General features: G+C 41.2%; 1 protein-coding gene across 1 annotated transcript in view; it reads right to left on the bottom strand.

Moving 5' to 3' along the window:
• polybromo (protein) overlaps positions 1–19,689 on the bottom strand; it is a 740,816-nt gene extending 721,127 nt beyond the window's left edge. Inside the window, exons 1-5 of the mRNA XM_080277986.1 lie at positions 19,666–19,689; positions 16,435–16,457; positions 13,221–13,341; positions 12,712–12,960; positions 12,275–12,421 (exon numbers count right to left, since the gene is read on the bottom strand). Coding sequence (XP_080134112.1) covers positions 12,275–12,421; positions 12,712–12,960; positions 13,221–13,341; positions 16,435–16,457 — 540 coding nt within the window. The 5' untranslated portion in view covers positions 19,666–19,689. The remainder of the gene's footprint in view (positions 1–12,274; positions 12,422–12,711; positions 12,961–13,220; positions 13,342–16,434; positions 16,458–19,665) is intronic.
• Between the last annotated feature and the right edge of the window lie 5,688 nt (positions 19,690–25,377).

Here is a 25,377-nt window from a genome sequence, read left to right as displayed (position 1 = left end):
AAGAACCTATTCACACAAGTAAAGGACAGAAAGCATGAAATAAATGAAAAGGAACCAGAGAACGAGGAATTAGAAGTGAGTATGGAAAATATTTGGCAGTGTACAGGGTACTTACAACACGTTCGTGGCCGTTATGAAGATTAACCTGCCTCCTCTAAGGCTCTGGCAGTGGTGAAAATGCTCTTGAAGCACGTACAGTTATCCAGTGTTGTGCTGCAATTATGCCTGTGCACTGTGAATTATACTGTTTAACACTGCACATTCTGTTCTTACTTGCACCATACCAGTGGCAACTGCCAGTTTGCACTCCGTACTTAATCCTTTGCACTCTGAACTCTAATTTCTTAACACTGCACAACACTGTAAATTCCCATGTGGTCTAGTGGCGAGGTATTGCAGTTTATTCATTGTTTATTCACAAAAATGAGCACGTGCGGCATCCACTGCGATGAGCTTCTAGTCAGGATGGTAGTTAGGTGGTAACTGGGAGGGGAGGATGCAAGCGGCCGTGCATAAACACAGCTGTTCGGCGCCACTTGCTAAGTTCAAAGTACACTTGAAAAAAATGTTGGATTTTTTTTTTTTTTTTTTTTTTATAGCATTTTTACGTTTTTTGGCCATTATGGGGTTCCGAAGGCCCAGGCCCAAAATGTCCGGACACTGGGGAGTCAGGTTATTGGGCGTCTGGATATCAAAGGATTTACTTTACGTTAATGACAACCAATTTTATCCATTACAATCGTAAATCTAACCAGGTATCATAATGTGGGTATAATTTAAGCTAATACCATATGACACTGTTACAAAGAGGGAGCCCATGCCTTTACAAGATTAATAAACCTTCATAAATAATCAACATACTAGAGCATAGGTTTTTACTCTGGCCAACATGAGACAAATTTGGCAAATTTCTGATGATTTGACTCACTGAATGGTTATCCCTCGTGCTACAATGGGTCAAAACATTTCATACATCATCATCATCATCTGGACCTCCTTTCCCACCCTAGGGCAGGGTGAGGAGCAGCAATGCCCAGACAGCCCTAGTTTGCCCAGTTCAATGGACCATGCCTCCACTCACTCATCATTCAAGCCCCCGGAATCCTGGCTCTATCTGATAAGCCAAAAACATTCACCACATTCTGTAGCTTCACATAGAGTGAATCCAAACGCTGTCACATTAAAAAGGGTGCCAAATCCCTGATCATGAGCTTCTTCTCACACAGTTCATCCAGCCAACTCAATCTCTTGTCAGTCCCCTAGCTTCACCGACTTCCACACCCCTCATCCTCACACATTCATTCACCATATCGCTCCATCTTCTCCTTGGCCTAATGCGCCTCCTTCTTCCTTCAAATTCACTAAGATATATCTATTTAACCACTCTACTGTTAACCACTCTCTCCACATGACCATATCATCTCAGTACACTCTTTGATTCTGGTGTCCACAGACTTCCTCACTACGCATCATTCATGAATTACGTTATTTCATATCCTATCAACTCTCTGTACTCCACATACATTCCTCAGCAGTCCCATCTCCACTGCTCTCACTCCTGACTCTTCATTTTCATGCCACACCATTGTCTCACATCCATATTTTAAATCTGACACTAACACTCCTTCATGTAAGCCTCGTGCAGCTGCAGCACGCAAGCCTCTGTTTCATATCAAGGTCTTCACAGCACCAGTGACTTTCCTTCCTTGTGTCACTCTACTTTCCACTTCTGCACATTTTCCTCTCTTTTCTATCACTGTACCCAGGTATTTGAACTCTTTCACCAATTCCAGTCTCTCTCCATTCACTGTAACATCACGCGGGAAGTCACCTTCTCTCTCAGTAACTATCACTTTACTCTTTTCTACATTTACTCTCAAGGCATGATGCTCACAGACAACAGCAAAACTCTGCATCAGTCTACCAAGTTCTTGTCCAGTACTTGCAAATAGCACTGCATCATCAGCATACAACAAATTTGAGATATTCCATCCATCACCATTCATTACCAATGACATCCCTCTCTCCATTACTTGTGTTTTTACTTATCACCCCATCCACATATATACTGAACAGCCTTGGGGAAATCATATAAGCTTGTTGCATGCCCACACTGATCGTGAACCATTCACTAAGATGCCCATTTACCCTTACACATGCCTCACTACCATCATGAAAACTCTTGACGGCACCTAGCAGCTTACCATCTACACCATACATGCGCAAAACCTTCCATAATACTTCTATGTCTACTTTGTTGTATGCTTTTTCCATATCCATAAATGCCATAAACACCTTATAGTCCTTCTCACAAGCCTTCTCCACTTACTGCAAATATTTGATCTACACATCCTCTGCCATTCCTAAAGCTACCCTGTTCATCACTAGGACTTGGTATCCCTCTTAGTTTCTCTTAAAATTCTTCCACATACCTTCCCTACAACACTCAATAAACTTATGCAACGATAATTCTTGCACTCACTTTGCTCATCTTTATTTTTGTACTAGGGTACAATCACAGCCTTTTTCCACTCACTGTCACGAATTCACAAGATCGTGTTATTATGGCAACTCATGACATTGTGTTACTGTATTATTATTATATGAATTCATGAACAGTTGTTAAATCCCACAGAACTTTGCTCAATCAGATAACCACTTGAATTTGCACTCAGATTTGAAAGTTATTTATTTATTTATTTTTAAACATTCGTCATTGTATCATAAGCGACTGTCTTTACGTAAAAACAGAAATGTTTCACTGAGCAATAGTTTTTGTGTACTTATCGTTCCCCTGCCTTGCCTCTCTAGCCATTAAGCTTGGCAACGTCTACTTCTGGTGATTATGTATTGCCCTGTGGCTGGCATGAGAACATTAGTCAGTTGGTGTAATGCAGCCACGGGAGAAGAATCTAAAGAACAGTGCAGAGCTGTGAAGACCCCATCTTGCAGCTTATCACCCAGTCTCCAGCAGTTATACGACCCCCGCATCTCCCCACCAAACTGGTGATCGACAACAGTGGACATCAGCGATGCGCACTGAAGGCCTGAGTAGCAGTGCTGCCCAGTCTCTTCGCAGCCTTGACTCCATTTTCTCAACTGACCAGTATTTTCTTTGTGTTTTCTAGGCTTAAGAGTATTAGCTAGTTGTCTGATCTGAATGTTTACTCATTTATCTTGTAAGATTTCATTTTGTTTGTTACAGTTCCTTCCTTTGAGCCTGATTAAACGTAAGAATCGAGTTTCATTCTCCATATTGTGCCTTACTTTAGTTTGCTACTCCCAGTTTGCACAAACTTCTTATATTAATCATGAATGGTAGTTATGCCAGTTCTCTCATATTAATTCATGAATCTGTTTGCACCAGCCAGGAATCTGTCTTTATTAGTATTAATTATCAGGGGTAGGGACACTTTCTCAGTGGCCAACAGTATCAACAATTTAGCATTTGTGAGTGAGTAGTCTCCGCTGCGTACTGTTAATGAAATTTTCGTCTTTAGAGAATCAGCAAAGTACGCCAGAATAAGGTAAAACTTATTACTTCATTTCATAAGTCAATAGCTATCGTGTCAGAGGTGAGTTTCCATTCTCTCCCATAAGTAGTGGAGATATATTCAATATAGTACTGTACATTCAGTATATTTCTTTTCCCACAGTGACAACTGACAACTTAATTACAATTTATTCATATTTCACTTCCCTCCTTGACACTCTGCTGGCATGCTTTCATTCATCCATGCCTTTTTACATATCTTCAACAAGCACTTCATTCTGCTTTCTCCACTATACTTAACTATCTCTGCACACACCTCATCAACCCCAACTGCTTTCACATTTTTCAGCTGCTTCACAGCATTCTTCACCTCCATGTGTGTCATGTTTCTTGGGACTGCATTCCTTCTCTGCACACCTCCAAAACCAATCATGTTTACAGTCTCTGCTCTCTCTATTCCCATTCATCAAGCTTTCAAAATATTCTTTCCATCTGGTCCTTACTTCATCCCCATGGGTTAATAATCTACCCCTTACATCCTTCACACTTTCACATGTCTTTCCCCTGTCACTTCTACATTTCTGCACCTCTTTCCAGAATAACTTCCAGTTTTCAGAGTAATTTGCATTAATTTTTCTTCCTAGATCATCATTTACCTCCTCCTTTTTCCTCTTCACTAGTCTCTTTACGTGCTTCTTGCTCTCAACATATTCAGTTGTTATTTCAATCGAACCCCTGTCCTGTGACCACTCATGCCACTTCTTCTTTTCCTCCACTGCTCTCTTAACCTCTTCATCCCACCATGATGTACTGTATCTTTCTTCTTTGTTGTTACTCTTGCCACATCACACACCACTTTAGCGCTGCTAACTTAGCAATCCCTACCTGCATTCCACAGGCTGTCCAGATCCATTTAATTCAAATTCACTGATTCCAACTCCTCCCCTACTTTGGTCCCGTATTCATCTGCCATTTCTTTGATCCTCAGCTTCTCGACTTTCAGTCTTTTTCCCTGACTAATTCTCTCTCTCCTGGTCCACCTCACTTCTCTCACCTTGATCTTGCATATCACAATCATATGATCTGACAGACCTCCACATCGTCCTCTCACGGCCCTCATATCAGGAACCATTCCCAGCATCGACCTTTCTATGAGCTCGTAATCAATCAGGCTCCTTTCAACACAATCCCTGTTCCCTCCATACCATGCATATTCATGTGCATTTCTGTGTTGTGAATTACGAGTTACATATGCACAACCTCCTTTCCTGAGACATATCCTTCAGTCACTTCACATTATAATTTTCTCCTGCTACTCCATTACATCGTCAGGACCAGTGTCTACTCTTCCATTCATATCGCCCATTACGATCACTTTATAGCTCCTGGGCATTTCTCCCACTGCTTCATCCAGCTCATCCCAAAACCTGTTTGCTCTTTCTCATTCCTGTCATCACATGGTGCATATGCTAGAATCAATGCCACCTTCACCTTCTCAATCTTGAACTTGACATACATACATTTCGAGCTGCCACACCTCATTCATCAACAAAGCAACTCCTTCCTTGCATCTTCCTCACCCATTCATGCCTGATCTTACAAATTTCACACCCTCCCACTCCTCCACTTCACACCCTTTCATCTTCATTTCACACAATGCCATCACGGCATAACTTGCACTCTTGAACACATTTACTACTTTCACCCTCTTGCTCTCCTCATTCACATCCTTCACATTCCACATGGCCATGAAAATCTGCCCATTTGGCTGGGGCCCTGGGCAGGTATTGGGCCCTTCGAGGCTCTCAGATATGTCTGCCATGATTAAGTGATTTTAAATAGGGGAATCTGGGGTACACTTAGGCTGGCCAAAAACCCCGGTTATATGGTTACCACCCAGCGTGATAAATGGTTTCCTGGGTACAGGAAACCATTTGGCTTGTCACTCAGTATAGAGACCATAAGGCATTCCTACATTAGGCGAATGGATGATGGGAACCCCCACCTACCACTAACATTTCATACATGTGTTTTGCTAAAACACATCCATTATTCTCTTAGATCAATATTCTACCTAGAGAAATTCTTACATAACATACTACTCATTCACAAATTTAATCAAATTCCAGTGGCAGATAAGGGAAATTAATGTTATCAGGGTGTGTGTATTTACCTATTTGTAGTATACAGGAATTGAGCAATGCTCGTGTTGTCCTGTCTCCAAATCCACATTTACCAAGTCTACCTTTACACACATCAATGTTTTTCTCATGCACCACCTCTTTGTCTAAGTCGTTCCAAATATTTAAGTATTTACCTAATATACCTAATTGTGATATACACGGAATGTACTATGCTCATGGGTTTCCGTCGCTGTTTCTCAAAAAGTCAAAATCAGCTTTAAACTCATTTAAGTTTTTAGACTGGACGATCTCTTTGTTCAGGTTATTCCATAAGTCTATACTTCTGTAAGGAAAGCTATATTTCTTGATATCCTTCAAGCAGCTGGACTTTTTCAATTTCATTCCGTGTCCTCTTGTTGCTCTCTTATCCCATACAAACAGATCTTCTTTGTCAATTGTATCTACTCTCACCATGGTCCTGAACACTGCAATCATGTCTCCCCTCTTTCTCCTTTCCTCTAAGGAAGGCAAATCCAGTTTTTCCAGCCTCTCTCTGTATGACAGGTCTGTCAGACTGGGGACCATCTTGGTTGCTGTTCTTTGTATTCTCTCAATCTTGTTTATATATTTCTTTTGGTGTGGGGACCACACTACCGCTGCATATTCTAACCTGTGGCGGATCATTGCCACTATCAATTTTTTCATCATCTCCTCATCCATATAATGAAATGGTACTCTTATGTTAGTCAAGAGTTTATAAGTCTCTCCAACTATCTTGTTAATGTGCTTTTCTGGTGACAAACTATCTTGGACCAGCACTCTCAAATCTTTCTCTTCTCTCCTTTTTGTGATTAATTCATTACCCAACAAATAATTTAGTGATGGCCTCCTGGTACTTTTACCCATTTCCAATATTTTACATTTCATTACATTAAATTTCATTTCCCACGTCCGGCTCCAATTGTGTATCCTATCCAAATCCTCCTGCAGTATTTTACAATCCTCCTCAACCTCTACCTTCCTCAAGATCTTTACATCATCAGCAAACAGACTTGCATAACTGTTCACTCCGTCTACCATATCATTTACGTAAATCAGGAACATTACTGGCGCCAACACCGAGCCTTGAGGGACTCCACTTGTTACTTCCCTCCATCCAGACATCCTATCCTTTAATACTGTCCTCATTTGTCTGTCTCTCAAAAAGTCTCTCATCCATTCCAGAAGTTTCCCCTTCAGTCCTCCTATATATTCTAGTTTCCACATTAGTCTCTTATGAGGTACCTTGTCAAAGGCCTTCTCTAAGTCTAAGAACACACAATCCACCCAATCATCTCTCTCCTGTACCACGTCAATCGCTCTTGAGTAAAAGCTCAACAAGTTAGAAACACATGACCTTCCACTTCTGAATCCAAACTGACATTCAGTCAAAATATTCATCTCTTCCAGATATTTTATCCATCTGTCTTTCAGGATTCTCTCACACAATTTTGCGACCATGCTGGTTAGAGACACTGGTCTATAATTCAGGGGTTCTTCCCTGTTTCCTCCCTTGTAAATTGGTACCACATTTGCCCTCCTTCATTCTTGTGGCACTTTCCCCTCTTCCAGTGAGCATACGATTAAACTGTGAATTTTATCCGCCAGTTGTTCTCTGCATTCCTTCAGTACCCAATTAGAAATTCCATCAGGTCCTGGGGGTTTCCTTACATCTTGAGTTTCCAGTAATTTATACACTTCCTGTACCTCCACTTTTATATCTTTTATCACCGGAACATTTCTAATCACTCCCTCCCCTTCCACAAGCTCCTTTTCTTTAGTGAAAACTGACTGGAAACGTTTGTTCATTATTTCTGCTTGCATTGCCGCATCCTTAAAGACCTCTCCTTCTACTTTCAGTTTGGTGATTCCTTCTTTTTGTTTCAGTTTGCCATTAACAAATCTATAAAACAGTTTGGGTTCATCCTTGCATTTGTCTATTATACCTTTTTCAAAATTCCTTTCTTCTTCTCTACGTATTCTTGTGTATTCATTTCTTGTTCTTTTATATTCTTCCTTTGTTCTGTTGTTACCTCTCTTTCTCCAATTGTTCCACGCCTTATCTCTCTCTTTTTTTGCTATCATACACCTTCTATTAAACCACTCCTTTTTCCTGTTTTCTTTCCCTCTTACTCTTGGTACAAATTTTTCCACTCCCAAATTATACAGGTCTAGAAAGATATCCCATTTCCTCTGTATCTCTCTTGTTTCTCTGAATTTTCTCCAATCCGCATTTTCAAAAAAGTTTCTCAATCCTGTAAAATTTGCTTTCCCAAAGTTGTATCTTCCCTGTCTATGAAGCTCGTCTCTTGGCTCAACGTTCCCTATTAACATCTGGAACTCAATGACCACATGATCACTTTTTCCTAAAGGACAGAGATATTTCAATGATTCTATTACTGTACATCGGGTTCTTTGGTGAACAGTAAATCTAACCTTGCTGGTGTGTCCTCACCTTGAAACCGTGTCTCTTCTTTGACCCCTTGCGTCATCACATTATTCATTATTATATTTAATAACATAGTGCCCCATGAATCCTCGCCACCTCCCGAGTACCATTCCTCCCAGTTCACCTCTTTACAGTTAAAGTCACCCACTAAAATTATATTATTGCTTTTCTCAATTATTTTTTGCAAATAGCTAGCCATATCTGACAACATCTCATGGTATTCGTCATCCTTCCATGCTCTCGTCTTTGGGGGAACATACACTACCGCCATATCTCTCTTAACATTCTCTCCAGTTTCTAATTTCATATATATCACTTCAGCCCTGCCTTCTCCCATTTCCACAATATCTACATTTATGTTGTTCTTCACTGCTATCATCACTCCTCCTCCCTTTTTTTCTTTCCTGTCTTTTCTCCACAGTTTGTATTTACCATCTCCCAAATGAACATCAATATCTTCTCTTAATTTGGTCTCTACAAAGCACATGACAACAGGTTCATGTTCTCTCAAGAAATCGTTAATTTCAATCCTTGTCGATATGAAACCATCAACATTAGTATATATCACCTTCAAATTATTTTTGACGTTTTTAATACCCTCTTCTCTCCTACTCTCTATCCGTACCACTTCCTCAACTTCTGATCTTTCACAGCCATCCCCCTTAGTTTCCTTCACTTCTATTTCCTTAAATACCACTTCCTTACTTTCATATCCAATACTCTCCAAAAAAAAGTATTACAGTCTTCCTCTGTCCTCTTATCATTTTTTCCCTTTACTTCTTCCTTTAATGATTTTAAAACTTCTCTTTCTTCTTCATTCAGATCTTTTCTTGTGTGTGTGTGTGTGTGTGTGTGTGTGTGTGTGTGTGTGTGTGTGTGTGTGTGTGTGTGTGTGTGTGTGTGTGTGTGTGTGTGTGTGTGTGTGTGTGTGTGTGTGTGTGTGTGTGTGTGTGTGTGTGTGTGTGTGTGTGTGTGTGTGTGTGTGTGTGTGTGTGTGTGTGTGTGTGTGTGTGTGTGTGTGTGTGTGTGTGTGTGTGTGTGTGTGTGTGTGTGTGTGTGTGTGTGTGTGTGTGTGTGTGTGTGTGTGTGTGTGTGTGTGTGTGTGTGTGTGTGTGTGTGTGTGTGTGTGTGTGTGTGTGTGTGTGTGTGTGTGTGTGTGTGTGTGTGTGTGTGTGTGTGTGTGTGTGTGTGTGTGTGTGTGTGTGTGTGTGTGTGTGTGTGTGTGTGTGTGTGTGTGTTATACTGAGCACTGAGTAATACAATCCCATAACTCTCTGTACTGCCCTTATCCTCCTTATTTCTGCAATATTATATAGCACCCCACCATTCACTCTCCCTCTCATTCCTGGTAACAAATTAATCCCTTGACTCATCTCACTAGGCATGTCTAAAGGGTGGAAATTGGGATGCTGAGCCAAGTCTGCACTTTTATGTCTGTTCATTGCGTGACTGTAATAAATGTAAAACAATGAATTATTTAAATTCGCATTTCATATATTCAAGCCATCTGAGTCGAGCAACCTATTCTGACTTTACTTCATTTATAAATATTACAGTAACTCATGAGCTTACGGGCTATAATAAACAGAATTGTACAGCATACGACTGTGGAGACCATGACTGCAGCTCTGCCACATTCACAGACTGGCTGGAAAAGAGTGGATCCTACTCCTGGCTACAATAATTCATCACTGGTCCTATTCATTCCACTTAACCTTCTCGGGTATTTTGATGCAAATCTCATCTGACTGCATTCCAATGAAGGTAAATGGCGATGTGAACTGCATAACAAAACTATCAAGTACTTGCATGGAAAAAAGATTTCAACAAATTTCAAAACTTTACAGCAGCATAGCAATGCATAAAAACTACTAAATGAAACTTAGACTTATCTGTACAGTCTCTGTGGACATAGTGAGCACTGAGAAACTGTTATATCATATCCTCTTATATACTGTACTGTAGTTGCTGGCTAATAAGCACCTGACATACACAGGCAGATGTACTTAGAGTATACTGTACATTCTAGTTTGTTAAAGTGCAGTCAGCAAATTTGGCTGGGTATGCCTGACACCAGAACAGTGAGTATGTTAGTGATATCACAGCTCTGAATCATGCACTAGTGAGAGTTAATATGTGAATGATACCAGAACACTAAATCAAACACTAAAAGAGGATGAGTATGCCAGTGTTACTGTACCTGAACACTTATCATGTAGTAAGTGAGAGTAAGTCAGTAATGCCACTACACTAAATCAACAATCATGTGAGTATGCAAGTGATTCCACAACACTGAATCATGCAGTAAGTGAGAATGAGCATACCAATTACCGATACAGTAGACCTCTCCTTATAACGGACCCCGATATAGTGGGTATCAGATTTAACACACACTATGAAGGCCACCAAACTTTTGTCAGCTCTAACAAACAATGTTCATTAAATGGGGCACAGTGAGTTGCAATACATGTGTTCCCTACCTTTTATACTCCAATCTTGCCTGAAACTGCCCTCTTCCAATCATGACTCCTGAGTTGTAGATAATGACAGATTGCAGTACTGTATAGTAATTCAGTGATCCCTTGGTTACTGCACATTACTGATACTGATCCTAATGCGTGATAATGTAACTGCATAATAACAAAAGCACAGAACCTATAGGATTTATCTTAACTGATACCTGGCATCCCACTCGTAAACCCAAACTTCCCTTTTAGGCCAGTTTATATCCAATAAATACTGTACATACATACATACTTTTATGGAAAGGATCAGAAACATGCATTAGGGGAGTCAGGTTAACAGAAAGTGATGAAAAGGGCACAATAAAAAAGAAATTCATACAACAGAGAACTGAGATAGACTTGAGGTCTGGGGTTCTGAGTCTAGGAGGTGGAGCTGGTGGTCTCCATTACCTGGGATTAACACCTCGAGTAGGGCCTCATCTTTAAATCCCTCACAGCCATAAGAAACCAGATACTGTACTACACATCACTGCTGGCAGAAACCTGCTCAGGTGCGCAATAACGATGTTTTATAGCCAAACGTTGCACAATAATACATGCCATCAAAAACCAGATACTGCACATCATTGTTGGCAGAAATCTGCTCAGATGCATGAGAACAAAGTTTTTTAGCCGAAAAATGCACAATAATACCAGCCATCAGAAACCCGATACTGCACATCACTCTTGGCAGAAACCTACACAGGTGTACAATAATGATGTTTTATTGCCAAAAAATGCACACTAATACCAGGAATGGAGATTCTCATCTTCCAGTGATAAAAACTACTTTAGTCATGAAAAAGTGCAATGATAAGGATGTGAAATAAGATGTAAAAGGATAAATTACGGGCCAAGTTAGTGTAAAATGGGTATAGTTTTCATTTTTAGTACTAGAATATGCTAAGCAACTGTACTTATTTATTTTCAAACATGTGCTTGAAATCCCACCTCAGGTGAGGATCATCAGATACAACAAACTTTCTGGTTTATCAGATCCAGATTTCCCCCAATCAGTCACCAATGGGAGAGTCTACTGTACACCAAAATACAGTACTGAATCAACAATCATGTATCAGTTATACCAGAACAAATAATCATGCAATAAGTGAGGATGAACTGTTGATGAGTAACTCTGGTTTGTCTGGTTGAGCAAACTCATCAACCACTCTACAGGGCCAATGTCCTTTGTGGTGGACAGCACCTACAAAGTGCAGGGAAGAGTGTGGAGGTTTGGTTTCTCGAAGGATGCTGCATTTGTGTCTTTCCATCCACTTAACAGGTGCTCCACAGTAGGCTTCACATCAACCCATTATTTGGTTATGGTATATGGTTATCACCCAGCATTGTAAATGGTTTCCCGAGTTACAGGAACCCATTAGGTGTGTTACTCTGTGTACAGTTATCTGAAGTTGAATGAAAAGCAATAAAAAGTGACAGGAAGGATGGAAGAAATAGGAAGAGAGGGTTGAATGATAAAGGTTAAGGTAGAAGTAGGTAGCACAACATAAGTGGATGATGGTTGCCACCACCTAACACTAGAGGATTATTAAGTCAGTAATACCAGAACACGAAATCAACAATCATGCAGTAAATAAGGTGAGTATTCTAGCAATACCAGTACACTAAGTCAACAAAATGCAGTAAGTAAGGCATTGTCTGAGACCATTGTGCTGACCCTCTTGCCGTGTCGCTCCTCATCTTCCATCTGCTGCTGCCGCATCTTCTCCCTGTTGATCTCATCTGGTGCACGGTCCTTTGCCTCAAGGAAGATGGACCACAGCTCACATGCATCCTTGTACTCATCTGTAGACTAACAGTACAGGAATATAAATTAGGCTTTCATTTTACTACAGGCTGTACAGTGGGGCAATACATGACATTCTACAAACAAACCCAGGTTACTGAGTACAGTAATATCCTACTTGCCAGCATATATAAAAGCTTTTCTAATAAAAAACAAAGAAATATGAAATCAGTAAAATGCTTGATTTATTGTCAATAATTTTTGTCCATGTCATATCAAAATGCACTGGGCTAATCATTCACTTTTTTGTGAACAATGAATCTCTCTTCTTCACAAAATTCACCTATTTGTCTAACCTTGGCATAATAGAGCTTTGCATTATCAACCAGGAGCTGGACATCATGGCAGAACTCATCCAGCTCATTATACACATCCGTCTTGATCTTCTGTTGGATCTTGAGCATGTCAATGGGTGATTTTACCACCTCGTAGTATTGTGGCTCAGTCTTCTTCCGAGGCACACGCAGGAAGGCCTCACACAGATATGTCTCATCATCCTTCTTCTTGTTGCGCAGAGCGTCAAAGATGTACTGTATTGTGTCCACCTGTATTAGGGCAAATTTGATGTGTGAAATACAGTATACCTCATACAACCTTGTGGATGCTGCTGGGTCACTTCTCAATTAAGAACTACACAGAATGTATGGGAATCTGAAAGAACCACCAGCTTCCAAGTAAGCCAGCCGTGCGATGAGAGCAAACACTGACTTTAAACTACTCTTTGTGATTTTACAAATCTGATGCAATTTCCATGTCTCCATGTCTCTAACATAAATAAAATGGATGAAACGTGTCAATGTCTCACCAGTGTTGTGTCATTCCTACGACGTTTAGGTCGACCTTCTGCCACTGGGGTGGAAGCAACACTAGTTGAGCCACCACTCTCCTCGCCATCTGGTCGTTTGCGTTTTGCCACCCCAGAGGGTCTGTAGGAAACATACTGTCCTGCCTTATTTGAAAAGATTACATCATAAGCTACTGAACTGTGGGCTACTGAAGGGGCTCATGTAGGTAATAGCATTACTGACTTAATTATTTAAATGTACAATTTTCAATAAGCCAGTTTATTTCCAGATTAGCATAAAATGTTCAAACATATGTATATACACCTTTTTCACCCTCCTCCTCCACCATCCGGCATAACACTTCACAAAACATACCTACCATAGCCATCCAAACACCTTCAGGCAAATAGGAACTTTCATGAACCATACTCAGATATTCACCACTCAGAAACAACCCTACTCAGAAAGACACATGTGCAACTACTCAGACTACAATGGAGTGATCACCCTTCCCTGCTAGAATATCTACACAAAATACTACTGTACTTACAAAGAACCAGCTATGCCATCACTATAATACTGCCTTTCACACCACAATGCACTTTCTTACTTCATGCATCTCGCCAAACATACCATGCAATCCTTCAACATTACCTCAATAAAAGATCTCTAGGAGTGACTGCCTGAAGTACAGGATAGCTGGTTTCCTGCAGTCTACTAGGATCAAGTCACAGATTGGAGTTGCAACAACTACTCTAAAGTACAGGTAATTACAATGACTATGAATAGTGTATCTTCCTGAAAAGGGTATATGTTATGGTGAGTATGTCTGAAGATGGGAAGAGACATGGTATGCTAAGATGATGATGGATGGACAAGGTAAATAAATATGTGAGAAAGTGAGGTACTGAAGTTGAGGAAGCAAGAGAACTGTCACAGGACTGATATAAGTGGATGAAGTTGGATGCATTTGACAAGGGTTGCACCCGTTATTAATTTAGCAGTTGTAAACTGCATGTAACAATTTACAAAATAAATAAATAATAAAAGCGTGAGTAGATAAACTCACTGGCGTTAAGCTGCATCTAACAATTTAAAAAATTAACAAATAATAAACGCGTGAGTGGATACCCTCACTGGCATTAAAACATGCTTTGGAAAGTGGGAAATGATGTGTAACTGTGTGGTTCATTATGATAACTTAGTTATTTAATTAAACAGTTTACCCTGATGATTTCTGAAAGATATATCATGGAGTACAATAATACAGTAGTTGTGGTTATTGTTGCTCAATCCCGGTCTGCCATACCAACCCATCGACCACATGTAAGCAACTGCTTCTGAGAGGCAGGCTTACAGGAACAGTGCTATACATACTGTACACTATGAAGGGATTCACTAACCCTTCATTGTAGACAGTGCCTCATCAATGTCAAACCAGGGTCCCTCCTACAGTGAGGCATATGGAAATATTGTACAGTATGAGGTTTGACTCCTGGGTGGGTGCTGCAGCTGATCCACACATGGTCCACAGTGCAACTATGTGTAAGATTTCTGCAGGCACCACAATAATACAGTAATGCTAGTGATGAGTACAGGCCTGACGTACAATCATTCAACTGTCAACCTTAAAGACAGAGAGAGAGAGAGAGACTGTACGTATTTATACCTAATTAACCCCTCAATGGCTGCTGGTGCTGAGCAAAACTTTACTGAACTCGTGCCGGTGACATCAAATTACCGCAAGCTATAGAAAACTGCGAACAATTAAGGGAGGGATAGGTCACTGGTATGTTTACCCGACCCTACTCTACCATCCCAAGCACTCAGGCAGTCATTTGTTCTCAGACGTCTTCACCAATATGTTTACATGTTAATGGCACATGCGCAGTGAATATTATATCTTCCGCAAATCATAGCAAATCACAAGATGAGTTTAGCAAGCTACAAAATACATTGCCAGATAAGAAAAAGAAATTTTAGAACTTTGAAAAAATGGTCCCAGGGCTGGCCAGGGGAGCTCGCAAATTTTTGAACCCACGGCCACTGAGGAGTTCAAATTTACCAGTAGTTGTTGTTGTTGTGAGGTAAACCCAATCTGTCTGGCTGACCAGACCCATCAACTACATGCAATCAAACACCCCTGCAAGGCCATCCTATGCAACAAACTGATGTTCTCTTGAAGCAGACAGTGCCTCACTGTGGTAAGAAGTGGGGATATGTGTGGAGGTTTGGTTCCTCAATGGATACCACATTTGCATCTCTCCAACCAAAGGCAACATAGTAGACTCCATAGCACACCATTATTTGGTTAAATGTTTATCTTTCAATTTAGAGCAACCTGAAGTGGAAAGAAGAGTAAAAGAAAGTAACAGGAAGGTTGAGGGAAACAAGAAGAGAGGAGGGCAGACACAGACAAAGGATGATATACGTGAATGAAGAAGTTGGCAACAGTACATCAAGTGAGTGAAAGATGGTCACCACCACCAACCACCTTTACCAGCAATTTTAGTCAGAATCAAAATAAGACAACAATATATTAATAAAGTGAGTGCCAATATGTCTTCGCATCTCAAAACAAACAGTTGTACTTTGGCACTCTTCTGTTAAACTCTTCAAATTTCTCTGGAAGTGATACAAAACCCTTTTCAGGTTTGTATTTAAAGATTCTTCCTTTCATACATTAAACAAATACAGACAATGTATGTAACTATTATAACATGGGTAAAGATGAAACTATATAGCTTCATTGAACTGACAAACATAACAATGCTAGGAGATGGTATTGAGATATTTAAAGAATGCATGAAAACAAGGTGCCCCCCCAAAGTAGCTACATTAAGGGTAAAACTGGAAGAGGTACAGTACACCATACTACAGGTAGGCCACATATAATGTTGAATATGAAAGCTATTAGTGAGAGACAAGAAGATGGAAGGTGGCTGACTTGAAGCAAGAGATGCATGTGATGACCATGCAGCCTGGAGGCACAGATTCCCCAAAAGACAGTAGGTGTCAGGGATAATGATCATATCCAAAACACTAGTAAAGCTCGGTACGTCACAAAATACAGTACACTATTATGTTGTGTGAAAAACATAAAAATTCCAACTTCAGCTGAGCACATTTAGCATAGCAGTAGGCTATGGCAATCTGATAACTTCATTCAAATCCTTCATTAAGTTAACCTATTGAGAATTCACACATGGAAACAGTGTACAATACTAGTCTTACTTGTTTCCTTGTTGAGCTGACATCTGAAAAAAGAAAAAAGGAAAAATTAAAATTTTTATCTGACAACCCTAAAATATTCAGTACCAATACCTGTACAAACAGTAGCTAACAAAGAAAAGCTATGGTAATACAGTGATCCCTTGGTTATTGCGCATAAGTGATACCGCAAATAGTGCATGGTAATGAAAGCACAGAACCATTGGGATTTATCCTATATGGTACTGGGCACCATACCTGTAAAACCAATTTTCCCTTTTAAAACAATTTAGACCAATTAAATACACAGGGTACATACAGTACTATTATGGTTAAGTATCAGAAACACACACAGGCATGGTTAGGTTAACAGAAAATGACCTGAGATCCGCTAGAGGAACAGTAAGGGGTTCTGAGATTAGGGGATGGAGAGTTAGTGGTCTCCACCATGTGCAATTAACTCCTTGAGTTGGGCCTTATCTTTGAATCCCTCAAAGTCATCAGAAATCACAGGTTTTGCACCACTGATATCGGCTGAAACCAGTTCTGGTTTGCGATAAATCTGTTTTAGCAAAAAGAAAAAGGGTTTGCAAATGTTGCAATATAATTACGGTACGGTATCTATCCATCTAAAGCCAGACACCATAATCCGGTATGGGGTGGCCATTTGACTTTGAGTTAGCTAGTTGTTTTACAGGGAGGGGCACTAATCCTCCACAAATCCACTTGTTGACACGTAGGAAACACGTATGGATTGGTAATATGGTTACCACCCAGCTTTGTAAATGGTTTCCTAGCTAACAGGAAACCATTAGGCTTGTCACTCAATGTAAAAAAAAATCAAAATTAAATAAACACAGGAAAAATGGGAGACATACACACAAATAACAATGATAAAGGTGATGGAAGAGGGAGGCAGCATTACATCATCACCACCACCTACCACTATAATTATACAGCAATTCTAAATAGCTACTTGAATTCCAGTTGTGGCTTCAGTTAAATATTAACCTAGACCCCACACCAAGATAACTATTTTTTTCTGGTGTTTGTTGATTTGATCTATTTCTACCAACATATCTCTTGGAAATTAACCCTTTAAGCCGTGCTCCCCCTCCCAAAACCCACAGTTCCCTACAGGTCCCCCTCATTCTCATCAAAGGAAGGGGAAGGCATAATGACGAATTAGCACCAAGCCATAATATGGCTATAAGACAATATAGGAATAGAGGGAAAATAAAGGCCAGAAGAAACATGGAAATATATACTGTATCAGGAAAAAAAAAGAAAAAAAAAAAAGACCCTTTTAGTCACCTATTATGATAGGCAAGGATACTGGGGAAGTACTCTTTCCCTACCTCCCCAGAGCGAAAACAGGAGGGTGAGTTTGAAAGCTTTGTTGTGGACCCAGCTGGCTGAACTTTTGTGTGTATAATAAAGGCTTACACAAATAGCCAAGAAAGAAACGAAGCAAGGAAAAAGGAGTGTAAAGAATGTGGCTTCACAGGGAGGATGAATCAAGATAGATTATGTAAGAAATGTGAAGAGGAGATGTGCCGCCATTGCAGTGACATGGTGAGGGATGATGACGAGGGGTTGCAGTGTGATGGATGGGGGCTCTGGTTTCGCAGGGAATGAGAGATAATTGGAAAAAAACTTTTACGAGGAGTTGAAAAAAGGGGAAAGTATGTTGTGGTTTTTGCGAAGGTTGCAAACCCAAGGTGAAGAAGAATTTGGATGAGATGAAGAGGATGATGGAGGAGAATCTGGAAATGAAGAAGGAACTGGTGAGTGTAAAAGAGACAATGATGAAGTGGCTGAAAGATTGACGGCAGTTGAGAATCTATGGGTGGATAGGACTAGGTCTGAGGAGAATACTGGTATGGTGGATGAATGAGAAGGGGATATGGGGATGAAGGTGAAAAGATTAAGGAGAATGAATGAAGAGATGCTGGACAGAGTTAAAATGCTAGAGTGAAAATGGGCAGAGAGAGAGAGAGAGAGAAGAAGAGATATTGAGGAAGGTTACAGGGAGAATGGTGGAGAACTTGGATGAAAGAAAGGACAAAAAAGTATGGAAGAAAAATTTAATTTTCTTTAACATTCCAGGGAGTTGAAAAGAGGAACCAGAAGTAGAGAGCAAGACTACAGAGTATAGCAATCCCTCTACTATCCGATGTAATAGACCCAAAGGAACGTCCGGAAAGTGGTCCCGTCCGGAAAGTGGGCCTCTGCCTGCTGGACTGGTACTTATGACCCTAACCTACCCTAACTTTGAAAGCCACTTAAATAACTCCCTACACAAACATGCACACTAACACAAAAAGATGGCTGGCAAACTACTTAGCAGGCAGATGTGCACACGTAACATTTGCCGGTCAGTCTTCTAACATCAGAAACTTCACAAACGGCGTCCCCCAAGGATCTGTTTTGTCCCCTACACTCTTTAATCTATACATGCACGACGTACCCACACCCCACACACCACAGATACACATAGCTTCCTATGCAGATGATATAACACTTACATGTACACACCAAAACGCAAACAAATCTGCACACATCATTCAACCTTACCTCAACACACTACACGAATGGTTCACCACAAACAGGCTCAAAATAGCCCCAGCCAAATCTACAGTGACTCTTCTCACAAACTGGACAGCAGAACACAGTCGCATCCCACACCTCACCATAAACAACACTCCCCTACCACACACACACACACACACACACACACACACACACACACACACACACAAAATCCTTGGTGTAACATACAATACATCAATGTCATTTAAACAACACATGACAAACATTAAAAATAAAATAACACCAAGACTCAATGCTTTGAGGTCACTTGCCCATACAACATTCAGACACAACAAAGAAACCACCACCACAGTATACAAAAATACATACGTTCAGTGATGAATTATGCAAGCCCTGCCTGGGCTTCTAACCTCACCAAAACACACTACAACACTCTACAGACCATACAGAACAAGGCCCTAAAAATAATCACAGGCTGCACAGCTAATACACCCACAGACCACCTACATCAAGAAACCAAAGTCCTCAAAGTCAAGGATCACCTAGATATGAGAGGCACCCAGTTTCTTGCTGCAGCATCCACAAACCCACAACATCCACTACAGTACATGGCAGCACATCCACCCACACCAAGGAACATCAAAACAACACCCAGCACACGATACCATACACAAATACTGTCATCTCTCCCCCCTCGCTCACCTCAGACCAGCTTCCAGAAGCATATCCACACTCAGATCACTCGTCGCTCCATTCAGTCACTTAAAGACAACACACAGCTGCATGCACGGCCTCCTGACATCCACCCTTCTGAATCCTATCTTCCTCGTGAGGACAGGGTCCACCTGGCCAGGCTGAGATGTAGGCACCATCCAGCCCTCTTAAGCTACCAGAAGAGGCTGGATGACTCCGTCGCTGATGCCTGTCGAGGATGCAACACAGCACCCCATACTATTAAGCACATTATGGAAGACTGCATTGCACACAATCACCTACGCCAACAACACAACATACACTCTTTGAGAGCTCTGTGGGAAAGCCCGGTTTCGGCCATGGTCTTCTTAAGAGACTCGGGGCTGTTCGGCCAGACTGCCTAGGGAACAACTACTACTACTACTATTACTCCCTACCGGACATGAATAGCACTTATTTAAACCTATTTAAGACCCTATTCACACCAATAATGGACATAAAGCATGAAATAAATGAAAAGGAACCAGAGAGTGAGGAATTAGAAGAGAGTATGGAAAATACTTAGGCCTAGCAGTGTACAGGGTACTGTACGTACAGCACGTCTGTGGCTGCCTCCTCTAACTCTCTAAGGCTCTGGTAGTTTTGAAAATGCTCTTGAAGCACGTAGAGTAATCCAGTGTTGTGCTACACTTAATTCTTTGCACTGTGAATTATAATTGTTTAACACTGCACATTCTTCTTAACTGCACCACGCCAGTTTCAACCGCCATTTTGCACTCCACACTCACTCCACACTTAATCCTTTGCACTCTAAATTCTAATTTCTTAACACTGCACAACACTGTAAATTCCCATGTGGTCTAGTGGGGAGGTATTGTGGTTTATTCACTGTTTATTCATAAAAAATTAGCACATGTGGCATCCACTGTGATGGACGTCTTCCCTGAATGAAGGATAGGCAGTAACTGGGGACAGGGTTGCCAGATCTGAACTTGGCCACATTACCAAACTCCACAATTTTCATTACCAAATTTAACTTTTCATTACCAAACTCTTAAAGGAAGCATTTATTCTTCACTAATTATATGTACAAATGGAAATAATCACTCTTCTTATAAGCAGCAGCATGTTTATTTTTGCACTAAGTATGCTAGCAGATTAATCAAAGGAAGCAGACAGTCCACCGTCTCCATTCTCTATATCTTCATACATGTGAAAAATCTGTTTGGTAGTGGATCATGCTGATTCACTACCAAACGAACTTTTCAGTACCAAATTGGCCCACATTTGGTAATGAAAAATACCAAATGGCAACCGTGACTGGGAAGGGGGGAGGGGGAGGAAGGAAGGGGGGGAGGGGGCCGTGGTGTAAACAGCTGTTTGGCACCGTACGGCGCACGGCAATTTCAAATTACGGGTGGGAAAAAATTAGGATTTGGGGGGGATTTTTTTCTTTTCTTGGCCATTTTTGGGTTCCGAAGGTCCAGGCTCACAGTGTCCGGTAAGTGGGGAGTCCGGAAAGTGGGCATCCAGAAAGTACAGGGATTACTGTATTCTGTTGAAAAATAGAGTGGGCAAAAGATGCAAGGGAAGGATAGACCTTTGCTAATAGGACTGAAGGAAGTGCAGGTGAAGTGGGAGATACCGAAGAAGGGTGCAGAGCTGAAGAAAGAGCAAGATAAAAAGTACCATAAAATATGGACTGGTATAGATTTGACAAAGAGAACAAAATGCTAAACTAAGGGAGGAGTTAAAAAGAAAAAGAAATCAAGGGGCAAATGGATAATAAAGAAGGGAAAGGTAGTGATGGTTGATAAAAGACAAAGACAGTACTGAAATGAAGAGGAGGAGGGACTGAGAGGGAGTGAAAATGGGAAATATGTAAAATCTAAGGTTTTAAATATACAGAGATTGTCAAAAACAAAAGCCAAAAAGGTAGATGAACTACCATATTAGATTATGACAGTACTGTATAGTATGTCTAATGCAAACAGAAAAAAAAAAGATATAGCTTTCAGCAAAGAAAATGTAAGAGATGCGAGTGATGAAGGATAGAAAGGGAGGAGGGTTAATGATAATTTATAAAGATAGTAAGGATATAAGCTTTAGTAAAGTTACAGCTAAAAGTAAAGACACATGCTAAGCGGCCAGTATGAGGATGTGACGTGGTATTATTTGTGATATATTTTAATGCTGATGATAAGAATAGAAATACCGCTGTGAAGGAGGAGATTGAAAAAAATCATTCAAGAAACATGGGATCCTTTACTAATACTTGGTAATTTTAACACACATTTAGGTTTCAGGGGAGAACAAAGATTATATAATAATGGGAAAATACGATAATAATTAACTGGGGGTAGGGAGGGTTTTCAAGAATACTCCCCCAGCATCCCTGCTTGTCGTAAAAGGCGACTAAAAGGGTTGGCGGAGGGTTAGTGCCCCTCCCCGGGAAAACAACTAACTAAAAAAACAAACAATAAGCCTCGGACAAGGACTGACCAAACGATGACGACCAAGGACTGGACAAAGGACATGGTTATCGGAACGTGGAATGTAAGGGGAGCAAATGATGAGGTGAAAGAGAGAGAGATTGTCCAGGTGCTTGACGGTGCGAAGTGGATGTATATGGAATAACTGAAACAAAATGGAGAGGAGAAAGTGTGAGAGAATGGGAGTATGGATGGGGTATATGTGCAGGAGTAGGTGAGAATGAGAGGGCAAAGGAAGGAGTATGTATAGTTGTGAGTAAAAGATGGAAGAGGAGCATAAGACAGTATGGATCAGTTGGGTCAAGGATTGTGTGGGTAAAGTTGAAAGTTGGAATACAAATGTGGGCGATTGTGTGTGTGTATGCGCCAATGCAAGATCGTGCTAGAAGAGTGAGAGAAGAGTTCTGGACAAATGTAGAAGTGTGCATGGAAGGAATGAGAGAGTGTTTTTGATTGGTGATATGAATGGTAAAGTTGGGAATGTGAAAGTGGATGGAATAGTTGGTGAGTGGGGTGTGCCTGCTGAGATAGATGAGAATGGGAGTGTGTTAGTGGACATTTGTGCTGGGAGGGGGTTGGTGATAGCCAATACCCTCTTCAGGCATAAAATGATCCACAGGTATACATGGCGAGTGATGAGAAGGGTGGGTGGTGAACTGAATGAAAGGAAGGCAATGACTGATTGTGTGCATGTGGATGAAAGGATGCGAAGATGTGTAATGGATGCAAGAGTTTATAGAGGTTGGGGGAGTGGACTTTCTGACCACTACTTGGTGGTGGCCAGAATTAGAATTCAAGTAAGATGGAGGAATAGAAGAAGGGAAAGACGAGAGGAAGGAGTAGTTGCAAGGAGAGTGGAAAGGTTACAAGAGGATGAGAAAAAGGCAGAGTATAAGAGAGAAGTGGAGGAACGATTGGGCAAATATGAATTGGAGCAGATGGGAGACGTGGAAGGTGTGTGTAGGATCTTTACAGAAGAAATGTGTGCAGCATGTGATGTGGTGTGTGGAAGGAAGAGAAGACGGAGGGGGGTGCAAGGAACAGCGTGGTGGACTGAAGAGGTGAACAGGCTGTGGCACAAAAGAAGAAAGCATACAATGAATGGATGAGAAATAGGGGCGTGGAAGAAGTTGAGAGGCGGAAGAGAGTTATATGTAGAAAGAAAGAGAGGTGAAAAGATTAGTAAGAGAGAGTAAGAAGAGAGTGGATGAGGAATTTGGAAGGAATTTCAGTGTAAAGTGGAGGGACTGTAAGAAAATGTTCTGGAAAGAGGTGAAAAGAGTAAGACAGGGTGGAAGTGAAGTTAGCAGGGGAGTGAAAGATAAAAATGGTAGATTACTAGTGGAGAAGGGAGAAAAAGTGAGCAGATGGAGAGAACACTTTAAGGAATTGTTGAACATAGAGGATGAAAGTAATGCAAGTATAAGTGGCTGGGGAATGGCTGGGAGAAGGAGGGAGGTGAGAAGACAGGAAGAAATCAGTAGGATAGAAGTTGTGGAAGCAATGAAGAAAGTTAAATCGGGGAAAGCCCCAGGAATTGATGGAGTGTGTGGTAAAATGCTGAAGCATGGGGGAGAGATAGTAGTAGAATGGATGTGGAAGATGTGCAGATTGGCCTGGGAGGAAGGTAGAGTCCCGGAAGATTGGAAGTCAGGTATAATTATTCCCTTGTACAAAGGAAAAGGGGAAAAAGAAGTGTGTGGTAATCATAGGGGCATTTGTCTTCTTAGTATAATAGGAAAAGTGTATGGTAGGATACTTACTGACAGAGTTAGAGAAAGAACAGAGAAATTAGTTGGAGAAGAACAGGGAGGCTTTAGGAAGGAAAGAGGTTGTGTAGATCAGATATTCATTCTTAGATCTTTAGTGGAAAGGTTTCTAGAGAAGGGAAAGAAGTTGTATGCAGCTTTCATGGATTTGGAGAAAGCATATGACAGGGTGGATAGACAAGGATTGTGGAAAGTGTTAAGAATATATGGAGTACGAGGGGTGATTAGAAAGAAATGACAGTGAGTCCATAAACTTTTATTAGCATGAAGAACTATCAAACTATGACTCACATTCCTTCAAAGTACTCCCCTCCAACCTCTATGCAGCATTCCATTCTCTTTCTCCACTTCATGAAGCAAGCGTGGTACTCTGAAGACGGTATACTTCGGAGTTCTGAATTGACGGTCCGTGCCAAGTCTTGGATGCGATGAAATTGCTTCCCAGCGATGGCAGATTTAATTTTTGGAAACAACCAAAAGTCACAGGGAGCCAGGTCAGGGGAGTAGGGTGGGTGGGGGAGCAGAGTTATACCTTGTTGTTCCAGGTACTGCATAGTGAGGCGAGCTTTGTGGGGTGCAGCATTGTCGTGGTGCAGCAAAAGGCGAGACCGACGGCGGGTTGGTGCGGTGTTGGCCTTGTGTTCCAAGACTTGTGGAAGGACCTGGTCTGTGTAGTATTGGGCTGTGATAGTGGACTTTTCAGGCATCACATCCACGCATATTGGTCCTTGAGAATTGAAAAAGATGGTGAAAAGGCGCTTCCGGCTGCGAAATCCTTCCTTCAGAATCTGAGGTCGAGGGTCTTCATCGCCCAACCACACCATGTTTGACTGCTTGTCACGGGTTGTGAAGAATGAAATCCAACACTCATCTCCAGTAGCAACATCTGAGAACCGTTTTGGACCATTTGGTTCAAATTCAGCAAGCCAGACACGACAAATCCTCACCCGTTCAGCCTTTTGCTCATCAGTCAACAAATGGGGTATCCATTGACAACACTTCTTCCTCAGGTGTAATTGTTCATGCACGATGTCATATGCACTCCCATTACTGATATCAAGCTCCAAGGCTAAGAACCTAAGAGTTACAGTTGGATCCTCGTCAATGATGGACCGTGCACGGACAGTTGTTGCTTCGGTCACGGATGTCCGGGGGCGTCCAGAGCGTTGTTCATCTTTCAATTCAGTTTTTCCTGCTGTGAAAGCATGAATCCAGTGGGAAACAGTTTCCAGGGAAGGAGTAGTGTCTGGATAAACTTGTAATAATTCCCCTCGAATCTCTGTTGCTTTCTTTCCCAGTTTCCACCTCGTAAAAATGTAGAACCTGCAGCCTTCTTTCGAGTAATCCATGTTTCTGGCCAGAGAGCAAAAACAAGAGTGAAGCATTCACTCACAACAATAAAACAAGAAAAGTCAGGCATACGGCGACAAGTTCAAACTCGTAAGGACAGGCAACTCTGC

Source organism: Coenobita brevimanus, chromosome 71 (genome assembly GCF_032717465.1).
Source record: "Coenobita brevimanus isolate Jiangsu-jjx chromosome 71, ASM3271746v2, whole genome shotgun sequence".
NCBI lineage: Eukaryota > Metazoa > Arthropoda > Malacostraca > Decapoda > Coenobitidae > Coenobita > Coenobita brevimanus.
This window is presented reverse-complemented; position numbering and strand designations above follow the sequence as displayed.